We start from the raw sequence: 14,093 nt of genomic DNA, 5'->3' as shown, positions 1-14,093 counted from the left end.
ATTCCTTCACGGTGCCTCTGAGGGCTGCCTAGACCAGGGATTCCCAACCTTTTTATTACGCTGACGAGGACTAACATGACTCTGGGTAGAGTTGGGGTAGGTACTCGTGGGAGGGGTGGGCGGGGGGGTCACACGGTAGTTGTGCATCAATCGTACCAAGACGATTGGCAGACAGTCAATGAGGCGGGATTTGGGAGTGTATGGCAACTTTGGGCAAGCCACGCCCCCGGCGTGCCTCTCTCTCTAGGTCGTCCTCAGACGAGCCCTCCATCGTCGTTTCCAGTCATCTCGATTCTCCATACATCCGGCCAGTTCGTTGGTACTTTGCACTCCTGCATCGCTCTTGAGTACATCCACGTATGTTAGCGTGGGGCGTCCTCGTGATCGATGCCCGTGTGTTGGTTCCCAGAGCACCAGTTTGCTGGCTGGCAGTTCTTGATGCCTTTGGCAGTGTCCTGCTAGTCTCATTCTCCTGGCTGCTATTTTCTGGCACACTCTTGGTAATCCCTCATACAGAGTCTTGTTAGTGACAAGTACAGTCATGCTGATGTTAAGTACTGCACGCAGCATTCTGGTGTAGCACCCGTCAAGGGACTTCTGCAGGGTTGGCTTCAGGGTCCAGCATTCACTGCCGTATAGGAGAACAGACTCCACTGTTGCGTAGAATAAGCTGAGTTTGATTTGTCGGGGGAGATTGGAGTTCCATACACTGGTCACGCCATTCAGGGCCCTCCATGCCGCTGGAGTGCAAACCGCGTTTACAGAATGTATAATAATAAAATGCACTGGACAGATATTTGGGTTTATGTGCGGCCAAAATGGATGCATTCTGGAGCCCTGTTCTTTTGTCTTTTGTCAATAATAGTGAAAATAGTTACAAGCTCACAGCTTGTACTTTAAAATTGGCCAAAACAATTTACATGGGGGTTAAAGCGGTTTACCAAGTATTCTGTATTTTAACATAACTACATGTCTGGTATTTGTAACAAAGCAAAACATCCAGCAAGAGACGACCTGTCTCAATTGACATAAAGATGCTTGAGACAGTGGAATAGTTTCATAGTTTCATATATTAACAAAATGAAACACTGGATATGATAAAAGCACAAATGTAGTAGGCTGTAGTATGGTCATTGGTCACCTATACCGTGACCATATTAACAACCACCTACAGTATAGGTGGAGTTTCCTTTGATTCTGTTAGGCCTACCTGTCCTTGAAGAAGAATGTCTCTCCCCTGATCTGTGCTACAGCGTCAAACACCACCGGCTCACTGCAGATGTCCATGGGAGTGACAGGCCCCTGGGTGGGGGGCAGGGGTTCGTCTGCACCACCACCACCACCACCACCTATCAGGGGAACATTGGCCAGAATATTAGCAATTTGAAAGATACATTCATGCTCCAACACGACAATATTAATTTAAAAACGTTGGTTTCATACTTGAGGGTTTTGAATGGATCTTTGGTTTAGTTTTGTTGCCAAGCATGCAAATAATAAAAATTGTGGAAACAATATATTTACTCTTTTTGTGCCTGATCATCACGTTTAAGTTACAGATTGCTCAACATAAGTTACTTAACGTTATTGCCAAATAAACAAAAACCTGCCTGACTAAACATTTTCCACAGACAAGATTACATTCCCTGTGCACGCCCAAAGCTAAAACCCAAAACAGCTGGGAGCAACACAATGTTGCAATCTCTAGTCTCCAGACCGTCCGTTTCTAAGGAGCACAAATCTTATGCTTATAACTGTAATGGGAAAATGACATTTCAGTCTATGTGAGCTAACTGTTGAGAGAAAATACTCTTCCACCTCATGTTACCAGCAGTCAACAACCTATTTGTGTTTAGACTAGCAGAATAGAACAACATCATGCAAGGACATGTGTTAAACCATATAAGGCTATGTGTTAAAGAAGTGTCTTGTTGCATTTTCAACCATGTGTATTTTTATTCTTTGGAACCTTCTCGAATTGTATAAGAGAGGATGGAAACCTGTAATTGGGAGTTGTCATAATGCTTCGGTGTTGTGCTGCTCCAGGACCGCTCTTGTAATAAACCAGTGATTGTGTTCTCAACACTTTTGACCTTTTACTTGATTTGGACTTCGACTTCTTTCCATTTTTTGATTGTAAGTCTGATATTCCTTAACATAACACACAACGATGATACCAGTTCAGTGACCTTGTGGTTACACTGCCCACCCTGAGATTGGGAGGTCATCAGGGTTTGATTCCTTGCCCAGGTCATAACCAAAGTCCCTCAGTTGTGAGCTTGTAGATCTGCTATTTTCACTAGTTTGGGTCCCGGGAGACATCAAATTTATCTTTTGGGGCACAGGCTTGGGAAGTTTGGGAAGCAGACAGTGCACTAGAGTCATGTCTACTAGGGGTTGTACTTGGACATCAAGCCGCCTCGTCGTACAGAAACAGGAGATAGGCTCCTATGGGCCACGTGGTCTGGCAAGGTTTACTTACTACACATGGCACTTGAACTTAGCATTTCTATTCTGGCCTGGGCATCATCTCAGGTAATAATAGCAGATGTTCCCAACGGGTTGTGACAACTTGTGAGGTTATAGTTTTTTGTTATAGTTATAGTTTACTTTTTCTGGTAAAGCGATTTGAAGGGGCCATAGACAGACCCGCCGGGGGAAACACCTTTCAGTGAAGTATTTAGCGTTTAAGTGGTTAAACGAATAATTTAGTCTCACCACCATAGAGCTCCTGGATGCCTTTGATGTCGTCATTAGACAGCCTGAAGTCCTTTGTGAAGGTGTAGATCGGAGCCATCAGTGCACCAGGGTCTTGAGAGTGTTCCAAGCCCAGGGCATGACCAAACTCATGGGCCGCAACCAGAAACAAACTGTAGCCTGGAAATAATCAACCAAATTACATTCACATTTCTTGCATATTTTGTGCCAGAGATGTTAAAATACCGTATGTTAATTTCACATCCCAAGCTTATGAATAATTTTTAAACTTTTTTCACAAAATCTGCATTTACTGTATGTAAAAAGCAATTAGCCCTTCGCTAAGTCCCTCCCCAACCCGTTCTTGTCCAATAGGCACGTTATGAGCGAGGAGACAGGGCAAGCTGTCCTTCTCCCCCATAGAGATGCACGTTAACCCATTCTGACCTGAGATCAGATTCATACGAGGTTTCCGCCGGACACACACTGGTCTGATGAACCCATTCTGACCTGAGATCAGATTCATACGAGGTTTCCACTGGACACACACTGGTCTGATTAACCCATTCTGACCTGAGATCAGATTCTAAAAAATGTCAGTCGTTCTTCGATTTATCAAAAACAGCAGACCTACAAGCTCACATCGCGCCACTCGGTGGCGCGATATGAGCTTGTAGATCTGCTATTTTTCAATAGCTAAAGCATAACATGATGCTAACACCAAAATGGGTGCCCGGTCAGAATGGGTTAAACTAGAACTGCACTCTGTCGAGTGCCTACTTGCTTGTTGCACACTAGTAGGCCATAAATGGCCTACTAGTGCGCAAGCAGAGCGCGCAAGTACTGTCGACCGCTACAAACTGTCAAATATCAGCTTCTCTGTGAAGGAACGTTTGAAATGTTGAATTATTAGGTTTAGCTATTTACTACCTACCTACTTTATGCATGTAAAAAAGTAGTATTATGAAGTATGGTACAAATAGTATTATGAAGTATGGTATAAAATAATTACAGTTTTATCAATTTAGAATTATTCTGGATCCCTTTATAGTTTCTCAAAGAAAAAGAAATCATCGATATCCGATGAAAAAAAGGTATATAAACTGAAATAAAATATGTTATCACGTATACTCATCTGACTTTTGATGAGTATGCACCGTCCCAGCATATGACTAGCTCTCAATGATGACGTAATAAAGATGTGGATTAAAGGACCCAATGCCAGAGTGTAATTGGTTTTCGATGGTGACGTAATGACGATATGTTTCAGTGTCGGGAGGATTAAAGGTAATGCTCCTGTGTATACATGTATGTAATCTGGCACCACTGCCGTATCAGGCACAAGTAGTCATTACGTAATTTGCTGGTACGGTGCATACGCATCATTTGCTGGTACGGTGCATACGCATCATTTGCTGGGACGGTGCATACGCATCATTTGCTGGTACGGTGCATACGCATCATTTGCTGGGACGGTGCATACGCATCATTTGCTGGTACGGTGCATACGCATCATTTGCTGGGACGGTGCATACGCATCATTTGCTGGGACGGTGCATACGCATCATTTGCTGGGACGGTGCATACGCATCATTTGCTGGGACGGTGCATACGCATCATTTGCTGGGACGGTGCATACGCATCATTTGCTGGGACGGTGCATACGCATCCTTTGCTGGTACGGTGCATACGCATCATTTGCTGGGACGGTGCATACGCATCATTTGCTGGGACGGTGCATACGCATCATTTGCTGGGACGGTGCATACGCATCATTTGCTGGGACGGTGCATACGCATCATTTGCTGGTACGGTGCATATGCATCGAATATCGTCCTGGGCGAAACTAGTACTTGCGCGCTCTGCTTGCGCAAGTAATGATGGGATTTCTCCATACAAAGAATCGATCATCATTTCAGCAGCAAGAGCATCAAAATGCTCTTCTAGTTTCTGTTCTATTGTATGCCTTGTTTGTCTTTTGTGTCTGTCTTGCATATTCAAAAATTCAAAAAGAAAGAGTTAAAAAAAGAAAGAAATGCTCTTCTAAATCTAGTCAACAAGGCCTGCAGTAGGCTATGCACTGGACACATTTGCATGACATTATTTAAAGAGGGAGAAATCAACTTTTAACGACTGTCCGACAGGAGTTTTCATGTTGCACGGTTAGACTACAGTCATTAGTATGATTGCCATCACCTGGGTGGGTCAGGCATGAAACTTTCCCGAGCCGTGTATATGTTCAACAACACGGCCAAGCAAAATAACACTGACAGCTATGAGGTGGTGAAAGCTTGCCCTGCATAGCAACAGTTGTTAAACTATTTGGATTGGCATTGGACAATTGCTTTTTGGGTGGGATATAGTGAAGGGCTAAAATAAATGACAGATGACAGAACTGGAACAAAAAAACGGTTCCAAAACCGTGGGATAAACAAATAAAAAAAATGAATATAACACAATGTACTTGGTACCACAGTGGTGGTGAGTCTGGGTCTTGGAATGCCAAATGGATGGCGCTTCTGGTTTTGGTTTTGCTGTGACTCTCACATCCAAAACAAGTGTGTCAGTTAAGCAATCAATTATACAATTTAACCTACTGTAAATCTAATTGAAATGTGTTTCCTGTGACAGTCTAACTTCCTGCAATTCTCACTTGTGTCCTATTTGGAAAATCCCACCCACCTGGCACTCAAAGTGAGTTACAACAAAGACAATTATGTGCATTATATGCATCTTGAACCCGTGGCTGAATGCTTCTTACCCTGGTCGGGACAGAAGCCCCACTTGCGGTCGTCATCGTAGCTCTTGGTGCTGGCACACCACATCTTGCCATCACTGCGTCCAGAGGCAGTGCAGGCTTCATAGGTGTCTCCCAGGAACGTGAAGGGGAACGCGCAAGGAGCTCCCTCTGAGTTCCCTCCCACTGTTGACATGGCTGTATGGAGGCATTGGAGGCATCCAGTCACACGTTTCAGAGACACGTTTCAGATTAGTCACCAGTCTGAACTTTAGCTGTTCATGCCGCAGTGCTCACCAAAAGAGTGTTTTGACATGTATTGCACTGTGAAATACTTGCAGATGTTGGAAATGGCACCATTAATTAAAGCATGCACAAGGCGCACAGAATCAATAACTAATATCCCAGGCACCAAACGAAAAAGGGAAATTTCCAACATGCTTTCTTTCACAGACAGATAATCTTTGGCTAAATCTGTTTTGTGATGTTGTCGTTGTTTATATTATATATATTGTGGGGTGTCGCTAGGCAACCAGCCACCAGGTGAGCATAGTAGCCCAGACAGCCAGTGGGGAGGAGGCAGAAAAGACGCCTACTCGGCCTCGTCATTCAACAGACGTACTACCCCGCCTACCTATTGGCTCAAGGCCTACGCCACCTTCCAGGGAAGGTTCAAAGGGAAGGACTGACTGCTTCTGCGCTCATTCCCCACTGACTACTGAGAGGGACAGTTCGGGCATGCTCGGCGGTAAGCAATATCTCGCCCATCCTCTCACACCAGGCATATATCCATATTAATATTAAAGTTCTTTATTTCTCCTCCTCTATAGGTAATCCGCCGCCCCGGACAAATCTATAGTGACCACATAGAGAGAGAGAGAGAGGTCCACTTCCCCCGGGGGGAATATTGACATACAGGGAAGGAAGTACCTGTCAAACCCGGGGACATTCTGAGGGTGATTTATATTAAAGCCCAGTTAGGGAAAAGGACCCTAACTGACCGCCCAATCCTGCCTGTGTGACAGACGGCAGAGAAGAGGCGGATTTCTGTTGTTTAAAGGACAACTTTAGTTTTTTTCAACCAAGGTTCATGTTTTAGGTTGTTATTAGAGAAAGTAAAAGATGAGTCTTAATTCTTTTTTCATTTGCTGCTTTCTTTTGTTTTAGGGATTTTAGCTCTTTTTGACAGGGGGGCGGGGGCATTCGAGCATGGGGCTAAATATGTACTTTTTTACATAGTTTTACGGTGATTTATTTTTTCATGGTTTATATATAGTCCTAATAAACGCCAGGAAATTACATCTGGCAACAGCAGATCACAAGAACTACTGAATGTGAAGGTAGCCTACTGGGGGAAGGCTTATACTGTGTGTATAGGCTCAATATGTCAGTTTGTCACATTCAGTAGATCCTGTGATCTTTTGTGGTCTGATGTAATTTCTTGGGGTTTAGTAGGACTATAGTAAATAACAAAATAATAAATCGCCATAATATTTTGTAAAAAAAATACATATTTAGCCCCATGCTCGAATGCCCCCGCCCCCCTGTCAAAAACTGCAAAAATCCCCAAAACAAAAGAATGCAGCAAATGAAAGAAAAATAACACTCACCTTTTAGTTTCTCTAATAACAACCTAAAACATGAACCTTGGTTGAAAAAAACTAAAGTTGTCCTTTAAAGAGACACTCTGAGTTTGCATGTAATGCCGTGCGCCGCCCTGAAGCGCACTTATCATAATAAACGGCCGTGGTGGCCCACTCTGATCCTGCCTTGTGTGTGTTGGTGTCCGCTCAGTGCTCACAATATATATACAGCTGCAATCCCAGGCAATTAGAATCAGATCCCAATAGTATTACTGTACATCCTGTATCCATCTCTTTCTCTTGGGCTCAAATAGAAATAAATAATATTGTACTTTAGCGTCCACTACATTTTCTAGGAAGGGGCTCATGGGACCGAAACGTAACCACTCACAACGTGACACACTGCAAATTTGTATATGTACTATTTTCAGTATTTCTGAAAATGTACAGTACTTTTGAATACTTGAGTATTTACTTGAGCATATACTGCACTTTGTCTACTATACTGCAGAAAGCTGAGGATGTTGATTTTGGCTCTCACTGCTAGTGGATTTCACACACAAAATTGCAGATGAACTGTAATACTACCCCATTTGAAAAGAATGCAAGTTGCGTGTCCAAAATCCTAAAGTTATGATGACCCCCCCCCCCCCCCCTCCAATTATTTGACCACCATGTTTTTTTTTTAATTACATGCACTAGATATCAACGCTGCATGTTAAGTGGTTAAGCTGTTCATCAAAATACATCTTGCAAGTTACTTTCCTTCCTAGCTCCATCAAGTGCTGTAGTCCCACAGCTAAGTGAATGAGCTCTTTCTCAGGGTAGTGCAGAGACAGACCCAATTCTCTTAGGTTTTTGTTTATTCACCATGCACATCAAATTCATACCATCTCTCTCTCCTCTCTCTCTCTCTCTCTCTCTCTCTCTCTCTCTCTCTCTCTCTCTCTCTCTCTCTCTCTCTCTCTCTCTCTCTCTCTCTCTCTCTCTCTATCTCTCTCTCTCTCTCTCTCTCTCTATCTCTCTCTCTCTCTCTCTCTCTCTCTCTCTCTCTGGCCTACTCTCCCCAGCATCACGGCCAGCCCCAGTGACCAAATGGAAAATGAGCGGAGCTATTGCACAGTAAAATACTTTTACAACCGTTCAGTAAACCACTAGCAAGAATGAAAACCACAGATGGAACATTCCTATCAAGCAGTACGGAGAAGCATTGTGCACTGTACAGCAAATAAACACACAAGAACACCCTCAGGCATGCACAAACATAGCTTACACATGTACACGCACACACACACAAACGCATGCACACGAGCGCAAACACATACACACAACTTTCACTCACATATAAGCATACAAAGATATTGATTTAATTCTCAGAATTATGGTTTCCATGCAACAGCTCTTTTACGAGCAAAACAGTGCAAGTCAACCATGGATGGGCGACGTATTTCCAAAAGAAGCTTAGAAGTCTTATTAATTAATTAATTTGTCAAATACGATAAACATAGAATAATTTGTGATGTGGCATTGGTGCAGAGTCTGCAGACACATTTTGACAACAGACAAAGTGACACAAATGATACAGGGAAAACATGATCTCGCGTACTGTATGCAAGTGAGAGGCATGAGACAGACAGTAGGCTATCCAACCCACCGGTTTCAGGGCAGAACCCGTAGGAGGTGAGACAGACATGAGACAGACATGAGACAGGCATGAGACAGACAGTAAGGCTATCCAACCCACCGGTTTCAGGGCAGAACCCGTAGGAGGTGAGACAGACATGAGACAGACATGAGACAGGCATGAGACAGACATGAGACAGGCATGAGACAGACATGAGACAGACATGAGACAGACATGAGACAGACATGAGACAGGCATGAGACAGGCATGAGACAGACATGAGACAGGCATGAGACAGACAGTAAGGCTATCCAACCCACCGGTTTCAGGGCAGAACCCGTAGGAGGTGAGACAGACATGAGACAGACATGAGACAGGCATGAGACAGACAGTAAGGCTATCCAACCCACCGGTTTCAGGGCAGAACCCGTAGGAGGTGTCGCGGTCGTAGTCATCGGTGGTACCACACCAGCGGTAGCCGTCGTCGCGGCCTTCAGTGGTGCAGCCGTCATACTTGGTCCCCTGGAAGTTGAAGGGGAACTTACACGGAGCTCCATTGGCGTTTCCACCCAGGGTGAACAGCACTGTGCATACAGATGAACAAAGCCCGGTATGTCAACACTTTGATGACAATCTCCAGACACAGACAGACACAGCACACAGACACAGCACACAGACACTCACACAGACCCTCTCTCTCATAGATGGCTAACCTCTTGCAGAGCCACGGTTTAAAGGAGAATTCCATACTAAAAGGCTTTCTTACCTTTCTTTGTAGTTGTTACGTCCCCATCAAAGAGGTCCAGGTGTTATTTTGTGCAAAAGCTCCTTATTGGCTATTTCCCCTACCATAAGCCCTCAATGAAATGCATTGAATTGAATGGGATTTATGGGGTGTTGTGCTAATTTGCTTATTTCCATCGAAAGAAGTAGTAAAGTGTGCCGCTTGGGTTATTATTTACATTATGAAGAGAGGATATATACAAAAAATATATAATTTTGAGCGATGGAAATAAGCGAATTAGCACAACACCCCATACATCCCATTCAATTCAATGCATTTAATTTAGGGCTTATGGTAGGGGAAATAGCCAATAAGGAGCTTTTGCACAAAATAACACCTGGACCTCTTTGGTGGGGACGTAACAACTACAAAGAAAGGTAAGAAAGCCTTTTAGTATGGAATTCTCCTTTAAGGTTTAACCCATTTAGACCGGGAACCCCTATACGTAACTATACCTTTCAATCCGTGGACCTTTTTTGGGGTTGTTGTTGCCATGTACAGTAACATCATTGTTTTGTGATTCTTTAAATCTTTTTGCACCTTAATGTCTAATATCTAATATCATGCGCCTTACAATTTACAATTTACAATTTAGGCATTTAGCAGACGCTCTTAATCCAGAGCGATTTACATGTAAGCAAGAACAAAAGCATGGGAATACATCACATAAAAGCATTTATCAATATCATGAAACATGCGTAAGCTAAGAAAGTAACAGTGGAATATCTATATAATGAAACTATACATACACTATACATATAAACTATACATATTTACTACTATGCTATACATATGTACTATGGCGTGCTATGACTATATACAATACAATTATAGTGCTGTCTACATAACATGCTATAAGTCTGTGTCAAATGCTATCTAAGCCAACAGAAATGCTATCTAAGGGGTTAGGGTAAGTGCTATGGGCCATGATGGAGTCTGAAAAGGTGGGTTTTCAGGCTACGGCGGAAGATTGGGAGTGATGCTGCAGTTCTGACTGCAATGGGAAGTGCATTCCACAGTTTTGGAGCCAGAAGGGAGAAGAGTTTGGGACGTGTGGAGCGTTGTCCCGGCGTTTTTAGTGAGGGTACTTCCAGTTTCCCTGCGTTGGCTGATCTGAGTGCGCGGGAGGGTTTGTAGGGTTCAATCATACTTGTAAGATATGGGGGAGCCATACCTTTGGTTGCTTTGAATGCCAGCATCAGAGTTTTGTATTCTGTGCGGGCAGCGACCGGGAGCCAGTGGAGGGAGCGGAGCAGGGGGGAGACATGTGAGAATTTTGGCTGGTTGAAGACCAAGCGAGCTGCTGCATTTTGGATCAGCTGGAGAGGCTTAAGTGCATATGCTGGTAGGCCAGTAAGGAGGGAGTTACAATAGTCGAGTTTTGACAAGACTGTTGTCTGGATTAGGAGCTGGGCTGATTCCTGGGTGAGGAACGGTCTAATTCGTCGTATGTTATAGAGTGTGAACCTACATGATCGAGTGACAGCTGTGATGTGAGCTTTGAACGAGAGCTGACTATCCAGGACAACACCAAGATTCCTGGCTGTTGGGACAGCCTTACATCTAAACTCATGTACATACTGTGTACCGGATGGATATGCTTGTTGATTTGTCTTTCAAATCCCCCCTCCCCCTCTTCTTCTTTCTGGAAACAACAGAAACAATGGAGCTTCGTGGATCATGGATGAAACAACTTTCATCACTTTTTCACACCTGTAAACATGTGACGTGACAATAATTTTGATTCTAGTGGGAACGGTGTGGCTCCAATGTGGGGTTTGGACTTCAAGAGGCCAGTCTGTGACGTCAGTAATCGTGTCGTCAGTTTGTATCTGTGATGTATATGACTTTGGGCAAGGGTTCAACCAAATCAGAGGCCTATTTGATTTCCAATTCAAAAGTTAAATATTTCAAAAAAGTATAAAACATATGTGGAAAAAGGTTAGTGGTGAATGGTGATACAAAGTTAGTCTACTGCCAGTGTGCACAAGACGTTTGGCACTGATTGGTCCAGCGGTTTCTGTGATTTGCCCCAGAGAAGCATGCACGCACGCATGCACGCACGCATGCACACACGCACACACGCACGCACACACACTGCGATAGATACATAATGGTACAGCTGCTGCAGTTGTTAGATTTCAGTTCCATATGAAAATGCACAAATATGCAGGTATTAACCCAATTATCCTATTGCATTACATGAACTCACTGGTTCAACTTGTGTTTACATCATTTCCAACAACCCAGTACATGTGTACTTTGGCAACAGATCATAATGAGCCTTTGATAACAGCAGTACCATGGACAACAACTTAACAACATGTTAGACAAATCCCAGTATTTTCAAAGTGGGACAGTACCTTTTGCAAATTAGCAAATTCCATATGCCGTTCCTGGCAGTTATTCCAGCCTATTTTCTCTCCATCCAAAATAAACAGAACTACTTCAAATAAATCTTATTTGGAGTAGCTTCTTACCACCAACTTATTGAACATTTCTGAGGTTCAGATACAATGAAATTGAGCATGTTGCTTTAACGCTGCTAAAGTTGTTGGTCTGATTTCTCATGGGGCCATCTCTACTGCAAATGTGCACACTTGCAATGCTGCAGTTGGTAAACCACTTAAGCCTTCTTATTCTTATATAAATTGACTGGGGTACTTTTACTTTACTGGAGTATTTAAAATGTTGTATACTTTTACACCACTACATCTCAGGTCAAACATAGTTTTACATCTTTTCACGTTTGTGTACGACGTACACATAAACAAATGTAAAACCTCAAACCTGTCACATCAAACCTGTGATGTGACAAGTTGACAACAATAACGTTGAGTTGAGATCAGAATATGATTTTGTTGCATTAGAACAGGAAACAGAACAGTGACCCATACTCACACTCATGGGGGCAGAATCCGTATTTTCCGTCTTTATCAAAGTCGTAAGTGGTGGAACACCACAGGAAGCCATCATCACGGCCCTGATTCGTACAGCTGTCGTACTCTTTCCCCTGGAAGGAGAAAGGGAATTTGCAGAATTCCCCCTCAGCGTTGCCAAACTTCACCTTCACCACTGCCAAAAAGAGTTCAGAAAAGATGTCTTACAATTCTCCAACTTTTGCAGTACTACTACATGATAAGAGTGCACTATCATATTTATTTTCTATAATGGTCATTTCAAACAAAGCATTCTTAACACTTATGGGCAGCTCATATACAGTGCACGTTTGCAAATACATACTTGGTTTTGGTTTTTGATCCTCCTAACATTGTGTGGTTATTTGCCATGCATTGTAATTCAAATTGTGTTGTAATGTTTAGGCAATTGCAGAAAAGTACAAGCAAAACAAACAAACACTTTACAATTATTTGCAAAAATGATCAACAGAAATGCAAATTATTGCCTGGAGCGGGAAAATAGTAAAGGCTTTAGAATCCACACCTGGATATGCCTTTTCATGAAAAGTGTAACTTGAATTAACTTTTTCTTAATATCAAGTCACGATATGTTGTATTTCTCTCGTACCTGAACCCTCTCCGAGGGTCCACTGCTCATCATCATCAAAGTGGGAGTCTCCGCCAATGCCTGGTCCAGGGGCAAAGGCATGGGCCAGCAGGCCATCTTTACCATCAAAGGGGTAGCCATCCCCATGCTCTGTTGGTGACACGATTCACACATGATTAAAGAATAACAATAAAGATGAAGGTTGAATAGACCGACATGTTGATGTTCCCTTAATAAACTGTATTTGAAGATTTTTTTCCTTTTTTCTATATTGAATATATACTTTGGCAATGAAAAGGATTTGGCCTATATGTACTGAAAAGCTAGTACCGATTTATTTAAAGGTATATTCAGTGATTTCACTTAATTCAAATATCACTTATTTTTTTGTTTTGTTGTGATAATCCTCTCTACTATAGTGTGCTGACCATATAAGGAGTTCCTCCCTGTCCCCAGTTAACCCCTGGGGGTCAAAAAACCTTAGGTATCCTGATTGGATGAAAGGCTTAGGTCCCAGCCAAAAACGAAACCTAAGGTTTTTTGAGTGAAATCACTGAATATACCTTTAATTTCAATAAATCGATTCAGTCGAGATTAATATCGATATATATCGATATACAATATATCGTTACATGCCTAGTGGAAACTACTACCAAAGTATTATGGAACCTTGTGAGTTAAAGTTTCCATTAGCATTATAATATGTTTAATTAACAAAGATGCTATTGTAAACAGCATCAAGACTTTTAAACATAAAACTAGCTTGTTAGCAGATTTCATGGGGAAATGCAAACAACCTGCAAATATATTGACATTTTTCTCATCTGTTTTGTTGCAACCGACTGAAAGCCCCAAATGTTAACATGCCCCTTAAACCTTTTTATAGATGTTTTCTCCCAGTTCATCCAAGGTGGCTTGTTTTTATTTGTGTGCCATCATAATTACGAATGTCTTTCCAGACAGGGTTACCTGGAGCCAGACAGATGATTTTATGATAACTGTCTAATGGATACCTTGACTGAAATTACCCTGGTAACCCACCCCTCTCAAAAGACTATAATCCTCAACCATGTCCCAAATCTGTCCAAAATATAGGCTGTGTGTGGCATAGTGTCATAAGAACATAATAATAACATAATAAATGTTACACTTGACAATATG

The 14,093-nt window shown here is 42.6% G+C and overlaps 1 protein-coding gene across 2 annotated transcripts in view; it reads right to left on the bottom strand.

The window, feature by feature from the left end:
• Positions 1-14,093, bottom strand: part of mmp2 (matrix metallopeptidase 2) — a 35,488-nt gene that overhangs the window by 15,471 nt on the left and 5,924 nt on the right. The window contains exons 4-9 of one of the 2 annotated variants that reach the window (XM_083794275.1): positions 12,954-13,082; positions 12,327-12,500; positions 9,052-9,225; positions 5,459-5,632; positions 2,719-2,877; positions 1,211-1,349 (exon numbers count right to left, since the gene is read on the bottom strand). In XM_083794275.1, coding sequence (XP_083650401.1) covers positions 1,211-1,349; positions 2,719-2,877; positions 5,459-5,632; positions 9,052-9,225; positions 12,327-12,500; positions 12,954-13,082 — 949 coding nt within the window. The remainder of the gene's footprint in view (positions 1-1,210; positions 1,350-2,718; positions 2,878-5,458; positions 5,633-9,051; positions 9,226-12,326; positions 12,501-12,953; positions 13,083-14,093) is intronic. The other variant, XM_083794276.1, reaches the window with a different exon arrangement.

Source organism: Protomyctophum parallelum, assembly GCF_964188405.1.
Source record: "Protomyctophum parallelum genome assembly, chromosome: 2".
In the NCBI taxonomy this organism is placed as follows: Eukaryota; Metazoa; Chordata; class Actinopteri; order Myctophiformes; family Myctophidae; genus Protomyctophum; species Protomyctophum parallelum.
Note: the sequence above shows the minus strand (reverse complement) of the source record. Positions and strands in the feature narration are given on the sequence as shown.